Here is a 20,557-nt window from a genome sequence, read left to right as displayed (position 1 = left end):
GTTTTTCTTCTCACTATGAACAATGGGATACAGAATAAGAGAAAAGCTACATCTACATGCTTTACAATGCCAGAACTTGCTTCCTCCTGAGTGACAGGCCACCCAGCATCCCCCTGCTCAGAGACAGCAGGGCACAAGTTCCTATAATTTATGTTCCAAAGAGCTTTTTGCTTTATGTCCCAGACATGTTATTTTGTCTTCAGCTCCAAACAGACACACAATGTACTTACAAAATACATTTACATTTTGAAAGCATTTCCATTAACTGCATTTTCTTTTTTCCTTGCTTTTTAAAGGTCAGTCATAAATAATTCAGCGCTACATACGGAAAGAACATGCAAAGCTCAATTTTTTTACATACACTAGAGTTAAAGGACCAATTTTCCATTAATAAAGAATCATAGATGTGGTAATCTGTGCGCTATTACATACAGTATGTAAATCTATTTGAGCACAGGAATAATGCAGCACTATGTACAAAAACACGAGGTACTTCAAGGAATTCAGTTGCAGTAATGCACAAGCATACTTTAACTTGTAACACAAAAGATGTTGATAGGCCATCTTATCTAAATGCATAGTTACAAGCATAACTAAGCATACAATGACTCATAGTAAAGCCTAAAACTGTTTATGCTTTCTGAAATTTTACAGAAACAATGACATGGGAAGCTAGATAAAACATTGAGCCATATACTTGTACAAAACAGTACTGAGTCATGAATAGACTAGATGAAAACAGTAGGTTTTATCTTCCAATTTCCCCAGCTCCATTGAGTTAAAATAGTTTATTTTTCAACCATCAAACATTGGGAGGCAGTTATAGCCTCTGGCTCAAGGAATCTCCAAATCGCTCCTTGTAAAACATCAGGGTGATGCAAAGGAGAAGGTCATACTGTGCTTGCCTGCTTCTTACACCCATCCACTAAGATTTTACTACCAACCAGCATCACACTGAGAATACTACAATTTCTGGACTTCTGCTCTGATCAAGTACAGTTGCTCTATTATTTAGATTTTATCTTCCACTAGGCAGGGAGAATATTCTTCTTCATGACCACAACTAAGACAGGAGTCCTAAGTAACCCTGCAGTAGCTGAATCAGGTATGATACAATTACAAATGTGCTGCTGCTTCAGAAGTACTATCATCCTCACCAGGACACATGCACACACTCTTCACCTTAAGGTTTCTGCTACCTTGTGAGCTCTCAGCTAGCAGCTGTCCTCTTGGGCTGAGGCTGGGTGGGTGTATAATTAAAAACCTTTTGTGTTTGGGCCACTGTCAAAGTAACAGCATCTCTCACATTGCTATCACCATACAACCTGTTTATGGAGACTCTTACTAATTTTCACAGCAACACATTGTGACAACTTGCTTAAAAGTTCACTAAAAACATTTATCACAAAAGCAACCAAAAACATTTCTCCAAGAGGAAGAACTAGGGTTTTTTTTCTTCCTCTCCCAACTCCAACTCCTTATCCTCAGGTTACCAAACTTAAAGGAAAGAATCATCATCTAAAGGAACAAGAGTAGTAACACATGAGGAATAACAAAGGGCAAGAAGCCAAATCTCAGCTCTAGTGTTTTCAGAACAGCAATGTTGCCTAGGAATTCTATTAACTGAACACCCTCTGCATGCAGTTTCTAGCCAGAGAAGGAGAGTTAAAGCTCATACAGTTAGCTGCAATATATCTGATGAAACTCTTTTCCTTCGATAAGGGGGCAGTATCACTGAAATCTGAAGGTTTCACAGGAACATTAAGTGTCAATCACTTAATTCCTGCCCACCAACAAGGTATGAGGGACAGAGGGGTAGAAATAAAAATATCTGAACATTTAATTTCACAAGTCAAGGTATTTCCTCCTCACTTTTTCCAATTTTTTTTTTTTTTTTTTTTTTTTACTTTAAACCATCACAGTGGCTTTAAGTAGCAAAACATCCAAGTGATATCACTAAACATTACTGTAAGAAAATTTTTAATTCAACTTTCAGTTTGCACAGGTCATTAGCTGCTTGTTTCTATGGAGAATTATTTTTTTCTTTTAACATGGCTGTTGATCATGGAATGGGAGTTCTAATCCTAGGCTAAGAATACCTTATTAAGAAAACCCACCTGTATAGCCAGCTGAAATTAGAAGTTGAAGCAGAAAAGTTTATTTAATGAAGAATTTCGAACTTTAGTTTTGAACCAATATAAATTGAAAGCAAAAAATAAGTGTAGCAGGTTATCTGATAGCTCACTTAGAGTACATGGAACAGATTAATCTCATTGTCAGTTAGGCAGCAAAGCTTCCCTTCCTTGTTTCCTCTCTCACTCTTGTATGACTTTATCCCATCACATACCTGAAAAACCTTCCCAACAAAACCAACCACAAACTGACATTCTGTGAACGCAATACATCTCCTGTATTTATTAATACAAGTCCTTCATTCAGATGTCTAATTGAGCCAGAATATTCACATCAAACATTCTTCTGTTTCAGTAATCCAAAGCTGAAAGCATCTGAAAGCAAGTTGCTCCATCTAGTTCCTGTCCAGATGCAAGCAAGCAAATATCTCCTAAGGTATTGTACACAGATTAATTCCCCTAGCTGTAAACTGAACTGGTTATTATGCAAAGCAGTTTCCTCCAAGCAATTAATACACAGTAGACTTCCTACATATGAAGCGCGGACAGATTCTAGATTACATGTCTCGGGCTAACATTATCTCTTAAGTCAAAGGTTTAGTATTTGGTTTTACTTTATTCTTCTAAGAAAGCACTAGTGGGAGGTGGGGAGGGAAGAGCACTCCCTCCCAGGTGGGAATATACATACTACTTCAAAGTGGCTGTCTAAAAGCTGACATTAAACATGACCTGGTTTGAACATCAGCTTAATACAGAGGTTCCCAAGCACCACAGCCTAAGCACTGAATGTCTTCCTCCATCACAGTCTAAACTGAGCTGCGTAACCCTGCAATCATAGTGGCCTAAGAAGGTAACTATCACCATGCAACAGACACACAGTAACTGGTTAAAGCATGTTATCTTCACGACATAGCTCAAGTCCTAACACTGCATCTTATCCAAGTCATAGTCTGCAGGGTTGATTAATTTGATGAAATTTATTGCCATGACAAAAGACACAACTGTTGCCCAAGACAGATCCATCATGTATCTCTTAGAAGCAGGAAATGAGTCACCTAAATTTGGAATCTACTTTCTTGTAGCATCTGTTCCTCATCTGATGGTAGACTCCTAAATAGCATGATGCTGAGAATTAGCTTACAGGATACACATATTTGAATCTAATACACAAAAGAAGGTGCAGCTGGTAACCCAGGAAGGGTTAGCCAAAGGACCTGACTGGTGAGCAGTTTTCTCCATGTGCACTTGAATGACAAGAGAAGGAAAAGAGAAGGAAAATCCTGTTCCGAGTTCAGTGTTTGGCAAAGGCACAGTATTCTGAATGACTAAACCGGCATGCAAGTGAAGATCTTCAGCTGACTAGCAGTCTACAAATGAGATTTCTCCCCCACACTGCTTCTCCAAGCTAAAGAATTTCCATTTCTACCTTTAACCTCTCTGTCCTTCCCCCTCCCCTGCACCTTTTAAAAATATTTTGTATTTTAAGTTAGTTGCAGAAATTTAGTTTGGAGCTTTTCCAGGTTGGAGCCTTCAAGTCCCTGTCAGCAGAAGCCTGTGAGTTAAGAGAAAGAAATTTGCAAAAATCTGACACCTGCCACTTTCCATTGAGCTTTGGGTGGAAAATGTCCCTGGCCTCTTCCATTTTTAATGTCAGACTCAGCCTGGTGGAAAAGATTACCTCCAGGTAAAGTCATTCAGAACAGGAGTTTGTCTGCCAAGCCCCTCCTCTTTCACCACTCCACTGATGTACCGGAACAGCCACATGTACTTAGGCTAAGCATCACTTTTTCAGTGGCAACCTTCTATAGGGGAGGTGCACGCAGTCTGCACAGACAGGATTGCTGCCTCTCAGATTGTATTTGTGAGGCTAGGGCTTTAATGATATCCTGATAAGACTCTCCTCTTCTGCAAGCATACAGCCGGCTGTCTCCTTTGCAGTTCTTTCACAATAATAACCAGCTCATTTCAGGGGCTGGAAGAGATGCCAGAAGTTAGCAATGTGGGAACCTCCAGCTTCCCAGATACTTAGCAGCCCTCAAATGCCCTTATTAGTCTTCAAGGGGAGAATCTCAGCTGGAAAAAATCAGCTTTGTTCCAAAACCTATAGGATTATGCATTTTGGCTCTTCCCAGCCTGGGCTACGTCGATACTAAGTGAACAGCCTCCTCCTGTGCTATATATCAGCGCTTCCAAAGCATTTCTGTGCTGCAAAAAGGAAATAAACAAGCATGTAAATAGTTGAACTACTTGAACCAGGAGACTATTGGGCATATTCAACATTTTTATGGAGGTTGGTCAGCTTTAGGTTTAAATACACTTGGATTAGAAGTGAATCACATTGAAACACTTGGATTCCCCCCCACCCCATTCCATCTCAGAGATCAAGATCTCTAGCCCAGCAGAGGAGATATTGCATGCAAGAACTGTTGAGCAACATTCCTCTTCAGAAGGGGACTACATAATACAGAATCAGCAAGGTGGTACCACCAATCTACAGCGTTACAGCTTTTCATACACTAAAAGCAGACAATTCCAAATAAAAATAATACTGCCTTTCAGGTGATCTATTTCAGATTAGGACTCAAGCAATAGCCTGTAGGCTGCCTAAATCTTAAGTAAATGACCAATAAGGAGATCACTTGAACGGGGAAATCTGGAAGGGGCAAGGAGTTCCTGAGGGAAACTCAGTGACAGAATAGTCTAAAAACAGTTCCCTCATTATCTATGTAAGAGATAACAGTTGTGACATGATGAGAGCAAGATTTTATCAAATACCAAAGTAGCCAGATAGGGCTCATGTCTTAATTAGTACTGGACTAATTACTTTTTTAAAACCTTGATCCTTCTGAAAAAAGAGGATTGAAGTTCCACTACAGTTACCATCCCTGACGGTATACCAAAAAGCCACCAGCTCGCTCTGTTTCCTTCCCTACATATGCTTATTGGGGAACCTGCATTCCTGATATTCCTCCAGGACCCCTCCAGCCTGAAGTCAGGACATTCAAACCTGCGAGCCAACTATCTCGGACACTGAGGTGCCCATGGAGAGCGCTTCGGGAAGTCTTACACAGCTGCTCATCCCCCACTGAGCTTAATGGATTCCTTTAGTGCAACACGAAGTACGTGTTTTTTTTTTTTTTTTTAATCAAATCCTCAGAAACTTGCTTCAAGTGTCATTTTGAGCTGAATACTATAACCTAAATGTTCTAAGATAGAAGGAAATAAAAGCAAAAGAGATGTCATTCTTTCCTCACTAATGTCATAAGATACTGATGCTCTTTATTTATTAATAGAGTGCTCTCACTCCAACCTAGCAATCTCAACATCTTCATGAATATTTCTATGCACACGGGAAGGAGATCCTTCTGCTTCTCTCCTGACTGCTGAGGCCATGAAAATTGGTTTCCTTAGAGATGCTAGGCCATTGTAATTCAGCTGTCAAGAAACCTGAGCAAACCCATCTTGTCTATCTGCTCTCCTTAAAGTAGAAACCTTTACAATCAACAGAAATCCAGTTTCAAGTATCCAGGAATACCTTTGAGAAGGACTACTCATTTAATAACATGATTAATTCACAGCACAGTACACGTGTGGTAAGCCTTTTCCAAATACTTAAACCCATGCCATCTCCCAAGAATAGTCACAGTAAGTGGAAGAAAGTGAAGACTAGAACAGTAACTCTGTTCGTTGAAGTTTCAGACCCACATTAAGGAGTCTTAATTCTCTCTCTGCTTCAGAACTTGATCAGTCCTGGATGGAGTCAGTCCAGCACACCCATCTTAACATCTATACAAAAATTTCCAATAGGAACCAGGCTGTAATACCTCAGGCAGATGAAAAGAGAAATAGATAAGATGTCAGAATAGATGTTCCTGTTAAACAACAGGAGACAGAAGCCTTAATTCACTTCAGCAAGCTAAGACAGGGGTCAAGAGAGATAGCTTCTACTGAGGTACTACCTCCTGTGAAACAGCTAGCTTGTACAGAAAGCAGTTGCTCACTAATGTACTGGCCTGAGCAGTTATCAAATTTCTCCTATTAACCATGGTCCTGATTCTTCCAGGCTGCCCCCGATGCCCAAATGATTTGACTATCACTCGGATCACCAGACAAGAACACGGGACGATGAGGAAAGAGTCAAGGGATTTCCTGCATTAGCCTGCAGCATTCACTGCCTTTTTTATTTCACTGCTTGAGCTCTTCGGAAGAATGGAGTGGATTTCACCCAGTCACAACTTAATAACAAAGCAAAGCTGTAAAAGGAACTTTTAAGAATGTTGCCTGCATTGGCATCATAGGTTCCCATCACCTGTGTCCCTTGTCTGTGTTCAAGATTGCCTATCACTTCTCAAAGAGTCCTTTGGGTTTAAATGGCTTTGATTGGTAGAACTGGGACTGTCAGAAAAGGTTTAGCAACTGAGCATTAAACCTTTCTGAGTGTCTTTTAGCCATACAGAGTCAGTGTCATAGCCTCAGTGACCACGCTGGCATTTTAATAGGAGCTGAAAGAACAGGTCTTGGAACCTTCATTCCTTACAGCTCACATTAAATTAGTAATATACATTAAATGATTATCTTAGATGGCATTATTTAAACATAACCTCACAGGACATTTGCCTCAAGCAAACTGCAACAGAAAAGCTGAGAGATTATGTAGCTCATATATGCATGAGTGTACAACAATATGTTTGCACATGTAAGTATGCCCAGGAAAGTTCACCAGCTTCAACCTTTTTTTGAAGCATATGGACACACAGGGCACAAACCCAAACCCATTAAGAGTCCATACTGAAAAGCCAGCATTTTATAATTGTTACAGTCATTTTTGAACAGGCTGGAGGCCTCCCATTTTCAGGCAACTGGCACATGACTACTTTCCTTAAAAAATCAGAACCACCAGTTTTCTTGGGTCAGACACCCAAAAGTCTCAGGGATTTCATGAAATCTTAAGAGAAATGCCTCAGGGTACCTACACAGAGGTTTGCCTTGCTTTATTTATTAGTGCACCAGTACACTAAAATACAGTTTACTGTAATTAAATTTAACAGTTACATATAGTGTTAAGCAGCGTGCTGCAATACAGTCTACAGCAGCAACTGGTACAATAAAGCTGTCATCAAATAAAGCAATCCTTGTACACAGAATTGCATACAGAATTTAGTGACATACGGAGAAAGTACCCATAATGTAGCCTCAGATGCAACAAGACCACATCTGCTAAAACAAGCCCAGAGAGAACATTCTACATAAAAAGGCAAAGAAAACTATGTTCAGACTCTCCAGACATTCCTTCAGAGTAATGTAGGCATCACTTAGCTGTCCTGGAAACTGGATGAAGTCTTAACCATCTGTAAGTAGGAATGGGACATCAAGTTCAAGACACCAAGATAAAAGCAGGCTGAGAAATCCACTGACAACATATTTTCCACTTCTAACCAGTAGCGAGCTGGCCCAATTACAGTACTGCAGCACACAGTTAATGCAACATTCTGATAACATTTACATAAGAATATTTAAACACCAGGACAGCAAGTCCAGAGAGCAAGCTTCATGACTGAAAGTTGGTACTCATTAAAACACGGGAAGTCGACTCGAATTCAGTAACAAAATTCCTTTTGATTCAAAGGGACATTTTCAGGTTTGGTATCTCTTCAGCATCTGGACCTCGGACCCCTCTTAGCAGACTGTCATACACATTCCACTTAAGCCACAGGTATCAACAGACAGGTTGCACAACAGCTGCTTTCTACAAGGACTTCTTTTAAGTCAGGATTCAGACAAACATAGGTATAGAAACTGTAGTATTCGTATTCCATTATAACCATGGCATTGCCGGATTTAGCAATGTTCTGTTTCTTCTGACCAGTATGGCTCACCATCATTTGTTTGCTATTGAAAACATGGATAAACACATAAGCAGCTTGAACTTATCACCACATGCACTGAGGATGAGTTGGGTTTCACATGTGGAACTTTTCACCTAGAAGTTAATGCAATTGCAGTCAATGGTTGAAGAAATTTAGTTAATGTCCTGCTAGACAAGTCATTCATTGACACACTAAGACACACAGCACATTCACAAGTATTTTCCTGATTTCTTTTTTTTTTTTTTTTCCATTTTGTACCCAGATCTAGCTCGATTAACTCCAGTAAAAGCAGCAATGTACTAGTAACAGGAGCTACCTACTTTTAAGTGCCCAATCAATGAATAACATGTGGCTAAGCAGAAAAAAATACCTGGTGGTACTCATACTGTAGTCAAAGGGTAGCATTTTAATGCCCGCTATGATGACTCAAACATGCAAACACATACATGAAGCATCTTAAATTTTAGGTCACCTTAACACACGCTCCACACATTTGCACCTGTCAGCACAGTTGCACACTGCACAGTATTGATAGAATAGCTGAAAAGCAATGAATAAAATACTTCAACAATGTGTTCAAGCACCTCCAACCAAGGGAGGAAAATGTGCCAGTCTTACCCAATAAAATATCAATACATCCATGAACAGTCATTAAATGTAGATATTGAGCAATTACAATAGAAACATGCATACTTCAGCATTGATATTATTGTTGAGAGTTCCTAAAATTGACTCCATGAGGAACTACATGCTCAGCATGGCATTGACAAACAAGAAATTTGTCCTAATGGCTTTGTAAATGTTTCTTGCAACACTGGATACCTAATGAAATTATCTAGTCATTCTAGCCACTGAGGTTAGAAAAATCTGACTGCTAAGAAAGAAAATACAAATCAAGTGCAACAATAGTAAAGCAAAGGACAAAACAGATCCCATCTAACCAAACTACCTATAACCTACAGATGGGCAACCTTGATCTTACATTGACAAAGTGCTTAAAAGCAGGTTCTAAGCAGCTTGAAAAAACCTTTTCCAATGTATTTATGGAGATGTAAACAGAGGCACAACTTAACAGCCTGTTGTATCTCAGAGTAGGTGAAAGAACAGAATCCAGGACCACACAGGTGCGCAAGTGTCACACAATCATCTCCATAGCAGTCCATCATGCCGTTCCAGTTAATGTTTTATATGGGCTGTCCTTGATTAAATAGGCTCTTTAGTTATTCCACATACTCTAAGCAAACTCCGTGTTAGTGAAGACTAAAACAAAGCTCCAGGGACAGAAGGCTTCTGCCTGGCCGCCATTCAAAACCACATTACCCCCATGTCATTTTTCACTTCACAGTATTTTTTAACATTGACCTAGAAAAAAATGTTTAAGAATGAGCCCACAAGCCTCCACTAATCATTTTAACTTCATCCTTCCCCTGCCTCTTCTGCTAGGTCATTGTAACAGCGTGTGGGGTTAGTACACCCACTAAGCAGTTGGGTGAAGTCTTCAAATTTGTTTCCTATGGCTCTGTAAACAGCCACTGCACACCAAAAACTTTTGCCCGCTTCCAAGTTGAATTGGGTAGTAGTCAACAGATCAGTTTTATGCATGCCATTGTCCCAAATGACAAGGTTAATAGATGAGAGGGAGAAATTTCTACAATAGAAACTGCTGCTTTGCCTTCTCTGGTTTGATACAAATCTTTCCTTTTCCTTAGGGTTACAGAAGATCTTACCCAATTGTTAAACACTGCTGCTAACAAACTGGTGACTGCTCTAAGAGAGCAGAAGTGAAGATAGCAGGGATGTGGAAATCATACAGAGTGACCATTTCCACATAGAAATAACCAGCTGGTTCTTCCTCTCCCCTTCTCTAAGGCAGGGTAAACAAGAGGTGCAAGAGAACTAGACTGTGGCTTGGGACTTGCAGTTTCAGTCTCAGCGTGGGTATTCTTAGATTGCCCTGCCTACTATATACAGCAACTTCAAGTTCACTGCTAAGCATTCATAAACATATTTATAGGAAGACCTCATAAAGCATTTATTCCTTCCCCTTGATTTTTTTAAGCTACTTCTTTCCTAAGTCAGCACTTCTAAATAATCTCTTCTAATATGGAGAGGAAAATCTTGTTTGCTAACCAAGATGCGTTACATTCTGTTAACCAAGCCAAAGGACTTACTTTTCTACAGGCAGCTGGCAATACCACATCATACAAACTGCATCCTATGATGGAAGCAGTCAAGAATGTAAGCTTCAGTTCAGTTATTAGTAGAAGAGATTTTAAACAGCAGAAGTACTTGGACAGAAGTTACCTGAAAGCAATTCAGAAGCACATTATGGCTTGCTATTCTGGAGCATATTATAATTTTGTTCAAAAGCAGCACTGATAGTTATACTGAAAGTATCGAAATATTTGCTTAAAGCTGAGAAAAACAGAAAACTCTAATGTGAAATTCACCTTTTACCTTCAACAGTTTTGTTTAAAAAGGCTTAAATGTTTGTTCTTGGGGTATAAAAAATTCTCCTTAATTATTCTGTGGGTCAGACTTCGTCTCTACCAACCTTTATTGAGTCCTTTGAAGGAGGAAATTTCTACAGGCAGTGCTCATGATGAGCCTTCTCACCTCCATTACACTTGAAAACAGACAGACACTCCAGTACAAAAAACAGCTGCAAGGAGTATTGGAAGTCTATTAATCAGTACTATAGGACTATATATTAAAGTTAATTTAAAAATGCTGTCCGCCAGTATTGATATCTTATCTGTTCAATTATAGTAAGCAACATTATTGCTTTCATTTGCTTCTAAGCATTTGAACAAATTTCTGCTTTATGTTCAGTTTCATCTATTCCTGAAAGAACCCAGAATTAACAGCATTCGGTACTGTGAAAACACTTGGCAAACAGACTTCCTAGTTTTTGTTTCACAATGATGTTTGAAGGCTCCAGCTAAGACATAGATTTGATATTGCTAGTGACTATACTAGCAACTACTGTGCTATATGAAAGGAGTACAGAAAAAAAAGGGAAAAGAAAAAATGCAAAGGGGTAGTGTGCTAAATATCACATAATAGGCCAGTGACGAGGCTGAATCAACAGGGGTCAATTCAAACGTGCCAGGTTACTAAACTTCTTATTTCAAAGAAACAGCTACATGCTGGGAAAAGTAACTTTAAAAGTTGAATCTGGTAAGAATTGTATACATGTCTTCTCTCATTAAGAGCTTCAACAGCGCAAAAGCTTCTCCAAGAGAAAGCTACACCAACACAAAAAGCACTATCAGAACTAAACTATTAATGCTCTGAAGTCACAAGCACTTACAAGAAAAACACCAGTTACCCAAGCCTCCCTAAGCTAAGGTTCAGGCAGAGCAACACCTCAGCAATCTCACTCAATCTTTTTCCAACATCTTTCTTTCTATGTTTTCTTATGTTTTACTTACAATAAAATTAAGTCCACATGCTCAAACCATTCCCCAACATATAAAAATTATACTCACTTTAAAATAAATTTATACTAAAGTATTAAAAAAAAGTGGGGTTTAGTTACCTTACAGTAAAAGCAGCAAACAACTTTTCTTCTTTTCTTTTTCTTAGCCATTACTTTCACATACATATTTCTTCCTAGCTTGATTAGTCAGCTTTTCCTCCAACATTTTCTATTACCATCTATTACATATACATTAAAATATAAAATTAAAAAAATATAAAAACCTTCAAACTCACAAACCATTAACTTTTTTTCTACTATATCTCCTCTACCCAAAACATCAACCATCCTTCTCTCCTGCTTTTCGACTTGTGTTCGGACCCTCCCTGTTTAATCTCATACACTCCACACCTGTGTTCAGACCCTCCCTGTGTAATCTCATATGCTTCACACCTTTGATTCATAGATAAGCTTTACTTGCCAATTTTCCAATCTCACAGCTGGGAAATTAAAGCATGGTGTTTCATTGGCAGGTTTTTCAGAGGAAATAGAATAAGACCCAGCATTCTTGATTATCCTCTGTGTTCTGTTGGGGGAGTCTGAGTTTGAGTCTGAGTCCTGGAGGTGAGGAGAAGTTATTGTTTGCTTACAATGCTTCTCTGTTTTATTGGACTAGTTGATAATGTTTTAGTTGAGGGAATGCTTTCTTTTTCAGGAAAGCTTTGTAAGGGCTTTACTTGAAAAGAAAAGCCTTTTATTGTGAAAGTATTTAAAGCTTTTGGTGTTAATGAAAATGAAAGCTTGTAGATTCTGACCTGGTTTGGCTTCTGCTGTAGAATCAATAGTAGGATGTAAGTAGCTTATGTTGTGCTCAGTTCCTAGCTACTGTAACAATAGCCTCTAGTCAATAAAGATTTAAAATGTTTCTGTGTATGAGGAACTCCTTACTTTTTGTTCCTCAAAGTATAAATGCAGACTAAGTTACGTGCTTACATAGAAAATAAGATCATCCAAAAAAGTAGTAAGCATATTTTCTTGTAAAACAAACAAAAATAAGTATTGGAGTAACAAGCTGTGTGGACTGAGGCACTTCAAATTAGCTAGAGCTTTAAGGAGCTTTTTGTTTGTTTTTCTCAGAGATATAGTTACTGACAGTGTGAGTGCTAAGGGTTGTTGAAGTGAGACTTTTAACTAATATTAAATGACTAATAGTGCTTTTATGATCAATTATTGAAGCCTACTTGAGAGATGAGAGCTGCTTAAAGAACAACTGATTTATAAGTTAATATCCAAGTCCTGATGTATAAAGTAACCTTTCCACCAGTGGCTGATTGTGGAAAGAAATCTGTGTGAAGGGTTTTATTTTTTACCGTAATACTCCTTGTTGTCTGTTTTGGGTTTTCCTCTTCAGAGACTGGATTCTTTGTGTGGCTTGTCTTTCCTTTGTCAGAGTATTTTTTGTGCTTTTTTTCAGTTGCAAAGCCAAAAGCGGAACAGAACATGGTTTTGCTCGAGAGATTCAATGTGCTCATCTGGCTCTCCTGGTGGATGAACCCTGTTCTACTGGCTGTATCAATAAGCTCCTGAAATAATTTAAACTGTGTGAGATAAATTTGTATTGGGAGTCTCAGAGAACAGACTTAATAAAGATCAATGCAAGAGGGTAGCTGTGTAGCAATAGTTTGTGTTACTGCTATGTAATAACAGTTCTGGAAGAACATACGGCTTCTGGATACGTTTTGGGGGATGGGTGTGTTAGAGCTGCTGTTGCTGGGCTTATGTGGCACATTTAGAGTTGAGAAGATAGCGTGCATTTCTGCAGCAATGGTGGGCAGCTACATCTTGAGGAGATGTTTCCCTGGAGGAGGAAGAGCAGCAAGGGGAAAGGAGTAACCTGATACAGAAAAATAGGGCTTTAAGAAAGGATCCCCCCATGTGTTTTTACTAGTTGAGGTGCAAGAACAAGCTAACAAGTGCGGGGCAGGCTCCTGGGACATGCAGGTTTAAGACAGTATGTTTTCCTGAAAGGGGTTACTCATGCAAATGTGAAAGGGGCTGAAACTGCGACAGCAGCAGGGAAGGCCACAAAAAAGCTGGTCTGTGGCCCGTCAGGATTTCTACAGCTTTTTGTATACAAGTATTTTAACCTGAACCTACCCCAGACTTAAAAGTGGGGGCTGTCAACAGCAGTGCAGGAACCTTGAAAACCAAACTCGGTTTATAAAGGTTGTTTGAAGCCTTTTTGTTTGATGCTTATGATATCAAACATCAGTTTCTCTCTTTCGCTATTCTCCCTGCTGAGAAGTGCATGATGCGTATCTCCCATGCTGTGCTAGCATTGTATAGTACCAGGTGAAAGCATTCACAAGCCTACTAGAAGCATTTGCCCTTTCTGGAGAAATAATGTTCTGTAGATATGATCTATTTCCCCCAAACACAATCAGCAAAGGCTTTAAGAGGATGTGCTGGTGCGAGTGGCACGGCTGTCCTTATATGTACTTACACCAGCCCTTACTAGCCTCTTGCTGGAACTGTTATGCAAACAAGTGAGATGCCCTTGCCATAATAGGCATGAACACCAGAGGGAGAATCCCCACTGAACCCCAAAGCATAACTTGTTCTTGAGGAGCTTCCTGAAGGGGCTGAATGTAATGTGAGAACAGGCTGTGGAATGGCTTGTCCAAGATGAAGAGGAGATTTTGCATGCATGGCCTCCTCTCATTTTCCACATCCCCCTCCTCCTCTGCGTACATCCCTCAAACATCCCAGCTCTGTGGATTTCAGTGGAGGCTGGGCAGTGAGTGCAGGGTGACAACGCTTCTCTCTGTCTTGGTTTCTGATGCATTGATTCTATTAAAGCAGAGCAGTATGCTGGATATTTACAGCATAGCTTGGGATGTCTTCTGTCAGACTTGTAATGCAGAGAGACAAGCTCAGTGCTGCTTGGCTTCTGGAGAGTGGGGGAAGGGATTAAATGCACTTTTCTCCATTGATTTATGTCCTGCACTGAAAATCAATGATGTTCTCTCAGATCCACTCAACTGTTTGAAAACTAGCAGCCTGTTTGGTCAAGTGTGCGGGGAAAAGTTCTGAAGGAATTGGCTCTTAGAATATGCGTGGATGGGATAAATACGGCTGCTCTGTAGGAATTGTTATATTCACCTGATAATGATTGCTTTTGTATCATTAGTCTGTATTAGTTGAATATGCTGTTTAAAACACTTTCTCACTGCTCCAGAGAGAACAGCTGTTTTGGAGAGGAGGAGCCAAATGCTGGTTTTGTTTCTGTCTAAGGCTCGGAGGGGCAAATGAAACTTTAATGAAACAGAATGCAGAAGGATACTTTTCATCCATGTTATTTCTCTCTGATGGGATCTGCCTGAATCTAGGGTCCAATTTTGCCCAGGGTAGCAGTGTTTCTTGTCTTCAGTAAATGCTTGAAAAGCTTATACTCTAATGAGGAGCTAAGGTACTGAATTCCTAGAGAGCTTCTAAGCATAGTGCCTCTCATTGTGGACTTCATGAAGATTGCTGTATTTGTTTTCATCCCCGACGAGGGAGAGCAGCATACTATCCCTGGTTTTACAACGGAGATATATAGAAACTATGTGTAGATGGGGTTACACAGGGAGCTAATGAGAGAGCTTGAAACTGAAGTCTGATGTCTCAAACTGCGGGCTGGCAGCCTTGCATATGGCCTGCTCTTTCTCTTAGGTCTTAGAAATACTTGCATAAGTATTCCTAAAGGAAAGGATTTTTGTTCTGTCTTCCAAAGCTTTCCTTCGTCTCCAAGTTGCACAAGATGGGTAAATTTGTTTGATTTGCACTCAGCTGTTTATGATGGACATTTCTTTGTGAGTATGCCTATTTTTTAGAAACATATGCAGTTACTGCTTATGTAGATGCACCTTAGCAGACTTCAACTAACTAGCTGGGGTTCTGGTATCTGCATAGCTGTGGCAATACCTAGATCAGCACAGGATAGCCACCCAAATGCTTACTCAGCTTCTTGAATGGTTTTATAGCTGCTGTAGGGTTTCAGGTAGCCAGTGTTACTCTACTGTTAATATCTAAATAGGCTAGCTAGCAGTGCTTTGCTTTTGTGGAAAGCAGATGTATTTAGGGCGTATGGATATAAAGGTGCAAGCATGACCTGTATACGTGTAAAGTGCAATAGATCAGAACAGTTGTGTATATGCTCACATGTATAACATCACTGTTTGCACAGCCTTGCTGTGAGCAGTGAGATTTAGAAGTGTTTTACTAAGAAGTACAAAAAGTTCTGTTCTGGCTGGTTCAGCTCAGTAGATGGTCAAAGTCATCTTCTGTGAGCTCTACTCGCTACCACATTTGATCCTTCTTACAGAGACTGAGAGGTTTGTCTTCACTGCTGTGATGACAGAAATGGAATAGAGTAACTAAGCTAGTTTTAAAAACTTGCTCACTAGCTAACTGCACTAGGGTGAAGCTGAAGATGGGCTGTAAATGTCTCGGGCTGCCTTAAAATGGCCTTTGGGAATGAGTTATAAGTTGCATCCCATAGCAGTCACTAAATGTAGACAACCAATTTCTGCTTGATTTGGCTTTTTCTCTCATCCCTGAAGCACAGTTAAATGCAAAATTCAATCAATTTTTAGGAATCTTTTCTCTCCTAGAAATTAAAAAAGAAAACCATTAAGCAAATGGAGAAAGTATTCCAGTAAGACTAAAAGCTTTAATTCTGCAATTTACTAGCTACAAAAGAGAATAAAGATAATGTATACATGTGAGCGTGTTTATGATTCTGAAGAGCATGTGTGCTTTTTTTCTAAGAGTCTCTCTAGCCCTTGAGTGACGAATCTGATTTTTTTCCGTGCTGGATTTTTACTGCCTCCAAACTTAACTGTTTTGACACTAGAGAAATCCTCTTGTTTCTCCTTCAAAGGTAAGTATATATATTATTGCTAGAAATTAACTGTACCTCACCCACATGACTGGTCTTCACTATTAATCCCAGCTGATGGTAGGGAGGGGCTCTTCTGGGAGGCAGCCATGTGGTGAACATTGAGCACAGTGTTTTCCCCTGCTTCTCTCCTTTTCAGACAAGCAAAATTGTTCTATGCTGCCGTAGATGTGAACTCCTTGCTGCACTGCCTCTGTCTCTTCTTTTCCAGAAACTCAAGGGCCTGAATTACCAGCTGCAGACGTCTAAAAGCTCTCACTGAATCTGGATGGAATATGGACAAGGAGATGAATAGCAGAAGGGAAGAAAGAGTGAAGTTGGTTATTTTTCTGGCACATGGATGCAATTACACTCAGTGCATTCCAGAGGCGTTCCTTTGAATCCTGTGCAGGTCTGCCTGCTGTTCCTGGGAGAAAGGAAGAAAAAGGGAGGAAAAGTCCCTCTTGCTTGGAGACGGAATGTCTGCACTTTCAATTCTCTTCTTAGGTAGGTTGGCTTTTTGGTTTTGTTAGTGTTTTTAATCAAACTTCCATGCGCCCTCTCTGCGTGACTGAAATTCATTTCTGATGAGCTAGAGAAAGGGATTTGTAAAGAAAAAACTTTTATGGAAAACTCCAATTTCAGTGTAGTTTGGGTTCTGATGCTTTTCTTCTTGCTTTATTAGCAGGTTGATAGCCAGAGATATTTTAATATCTGGATTCATTTTTTAGAAGTGGTGGTTAGACAGACTCCTTTTGGAATGTATGTTTCTTGTTTAAAGAGGGCAGCGCTTTTAAGCAATGAACTAGCAAGGGGCTTGAACCTCTTCGGCAAAACAAGGTGAACAAAATGTCTTTGTTTCGGGCATAGTGTCAAATTTGTTTAACTCTGTTTTGATTTGCTTGGGCATTTAACATTCAGATTTTAAAATAAAAAGGGGTTATTGTTTCCAATCGATGCCTAAGATTAGAAACAGATGTGTTGAAGTGCAGGAGGGAGGAGTTGGGGGGAAAGGATGGGAGAAGGGAGATAAAGGGGGAAGGCAAGAAATGGGAAGAAAGAGGGCTGCTGAAAGAAGGGAAAGAAAAGAGGTAGATATTGACTGTTGAATAGGAGAGGAGCGGAGAATGGGAAAGGAGATGTTAAAGACATTAAAGGAGAGTGAAGGCAGAAGGGCTGAAGAGAGCTGTTTGTTAAAGCCGTAGACTGGAGAAAAGAGTTTGCAGCCCTGAGGTCTTCGAGGGAGCTTGCCTACAAGACTGACTCAGAAGCAGCCTGGGTTTCTGCATCTCCAGAGGCACTGTAATGTGATGAGTGAGCTTCTGTCTCCATTCTGCTTGCCAGTTCTGCCTGCTGACAGGCAGACAGCCTTGAAATCTGTTGTGGTTGGGCAAAGGCTGTGATTCCTGGGTCTTCCTGTCCCCCAGGAACCTGGGTACAGGTGTGAAAAAGTGCATTGGTCTTTAATTCCCTAGGAAGAGTTGAGCCCTGCAGTGTGGTGGACTGATGTGGCTGGGCACAGATAGAATAGAGGTTTTGGACACCTATAAAAAAGGTGGCAGGCACAGCTCTGTTCCTTAAGGGTCACAGGTGTGGAACATGGACTAGCCAGATTTTGAGATATCTGAAAGATAGGCAGCGTTTGTAGAACTGCTGAATAAATTGTAGAAGAGGTTTTTGCTCTAGGGATTGCTGTTAGCAAAGGTTTTATCTGTAGGAATGTGGCAGTGGGCTTGGACGTGCTGTGGAATCTGCAGGGGAGTACAGGCAGCAGTTTGTCCCCCCTGAACATCTGCTTTGGCCATTTGTGTCTCAATATGGTGGAGATGCATCTCCTGGAGTCTTCTTTAAATGCTGACAGCAAGGTTAGGAAGAACAGCTAGGCTTCTGCTAGAGGTGTCTGGGCTGGGTCAGCCCTGCAGAAATGGCCAGGAAAGCAGCTCTGTGGAAATTAGGAGACAAATGGATAGGTTGCTTCCCTCACTGATGGAGACAAATGGGGACTGCAGTCTTTGGTCCACCAAACCTATTCAGCTGCTGAATATTCCCACATGTTGAAGGCTTGGAGCAAAAGAAATAAGCTGTTGCTTCAGAAAAGGTGCTTTTGGCTGTAATGTAATGACAATTTACCTTTGTGTGACTAGTGCTGCTTTTATCTATTAAACACAATGGGCTTTATCATTGTTATTCTTATGTCTTTGGCATCTAGGCATCTCCACTATGCTAGTAACACATAAACACAAAATAAAAGACAGTCCCTGCCATCAACAGCTTATGCCCTCACCCATGAGGTGAGTTTCTCAGCCTCTCCATGGGAGTTGTCCAAGCACTGGTGAGCAGAGGATAAGTGGTTTCCCAAAGCTCACAGCAAAACCTGGTTTGTTTTGTTTCCTGGTACTAATTAGTCACTGAACTGCTGTTTGTCTTGCCCATGCTTTACCTGTCTTGTCAACAGATAACTTGGTCTTCCTGCTCTGTCTCCAGCTTCCTTCACCAATATTAGAAGCATGTTCCAGGGAAAAGGAAGTATTGTGGTTCCCTGTTCCTAGATCATCCTGAAAACAAGGAGGCTGGGGAGCCTCATTTGCTAGCTAGAGAAAGCCTAATTGATTTTCTGCAGTAAAAAGGTATAGAAGTGCCAATGATGGCTTGCTTTTCTTGCTGATAAAGTGAGAGACTAGTGTAGAAAAAGGGGGTTAGAGAAGCCAAGCAAACTTGAAAGGAAGGTTGCCTGGTTTGGCTTTTCATTCTTAAACATAGTAATAGCATGGCTAATATATACAGTCCTTGTCTTTTACGCTGTGTACATCTCTGGGGCAAGCGAACAGCTGTGTGAGGAGACAGAAAACAGGAGCCAATTAGTTTTAAGGAGACTTTTAAGACAAGATGAAAGACGTTCCTAAGTGTGGGCAAGAGCATGACCATGCTTACTTCCCTAGTAAAGGCTAGGTAAATGAACCAGGAAGGATTGAGGAGTGGAAGGTGATGCATGCTAATGTGTATGCCTACATGTAAGTGTGACACCTGATTCTCATCTCAGTCTACAGCTGGTCAAAATTGTTTCAGACTCCTTGTATAACATGCTGCACTCAAAAATCAAAAGGGAAATTTTCAAGGGAAATATCTGTGATTCTTCTCTTCTGAGTGTAAAAACTTCATAATAGAATGTTGCATTCCTCAGCCAGTAAAAAACTAGCAAATGCTTTAATTTAAATGGTTTCCTGAATTGGTTTGAATTTTCAGGTGCTAGAAGTCTCCTTTGCCTTCTTTCACACCCTCCAAGTCAATTTTGAATATTTTTAATGAGCCTTCCATTAAAGTAAAAAGCTAATTTTCTTGTAATCAAATATGTTCACGTGGGTAATGCTTGTATGCCTGGTTTTGACACTGCTATTACATGCTTTTTCTTCACTTGTTGGCTAGTGTATGTGCTCTGCCCTTCAGAAACAAATGGGTTCAAGATTCAAAGCAGTAGATGTGCCAAGCCAAAGCAGTCATCCAGCTTTCTGGTGTCCTGCTATTGGCAGTGAACATTTACATTAGTGTTAGGGGTTGCTCACCGCAATGCACATTGAGTCTGACTTAACAATTGTCTGACAAAGATGTGTTCAGTGTGTTAGAATTGGTATGTTATACAGGGGTGGTGTTGCTCAAGTGGGTGCAGCTGTAATAGTAAAAGTACCTTTTGTACTGATGTTGCGGAGCTCTGCCCTCTAAGCTCTGAGGTCAATGACTCTCTTACAGCACTGTCCCAGGGGTATACAGTCGCTGCACTGAACACCAAGACTCTGATTGTCTCACTGCACTGGGAAAAAGGTTATGGCGCAGATCCTTCCAGTGCCTGTTGGCATGAGCAATTGGGTCTGACAGCATGCGTTTGCCTAGGTATTCACCAGACTTCTAGCTTGAAAATCTGTGATGATATGGAAGCAGCTCTGCAGCGTTCAGCGGTGGTAGGTCAGCCTGAGGCTGTGCTCTAGTGTGCTGACTCTGGCCTTTTCTTCTGCTTTAAAAGCACAGGCAACCTGCAGTGTGCCCTATCGCATCTCCTTGAGTTCCTTCTCCTTAAACCCTTGCAATGCTACACTCCAGCGAAGCCAAGAACCACTGCAGTGTGTTTCTAAAAAAAACACACTCCTGCTCCTAGTGAGGTTACTGGGAAGTTTTACATTTTAATGGAATGCTTCTGCCTGGAACTAGTAAAAAGCAAGGGAGA

General features: G+C 40.4%; 1 protein-coding gene across 1 annotated transcript in view; it reads left to right on the top strand.

Moving 5' to 3' along the window:
* The first annotated feature begins 16,444 nt into the window (after positions 1-16,444).
* LOC115344321 (CXADR like membrane protein) overlaps positions 16,445-20,557 on the top strand; it is a 44,712-nt gene continuing 40,599 nt past the window's right edge. The window contains exon 1 of the mRNA XM_030021399.1: positions 16,445-16,848. Coding sequence (XP_029877259.1) covers positions 16,821-16,848 — 28 coding nt within the window. The 5' untranslated portion in view covers positions 16,445-16,820. The remainder of the gene's footprint in view (positions 16,849-20,557) is intronic.

Source organism: Aquila chrysaetos, chromosome 8 (genome assembly GCF_900496995.4).
Source record: "Aquila chrysaetos chrysaetos chromosome 8, bAquChr1.4, whole genome shotgun sequence".
NCBI classification, from domain to species: Eukaryota; Metazoa; Chordata; class Aves; order Accipitriformes; family Accipitridae; genus Aquila; species Aquila chrysaetos.
The sequence above is the reverse complement of the archived record's forward strand: the minus strand, read 5'-3'. Positions and strand labels throughout refer to the sequence as shown.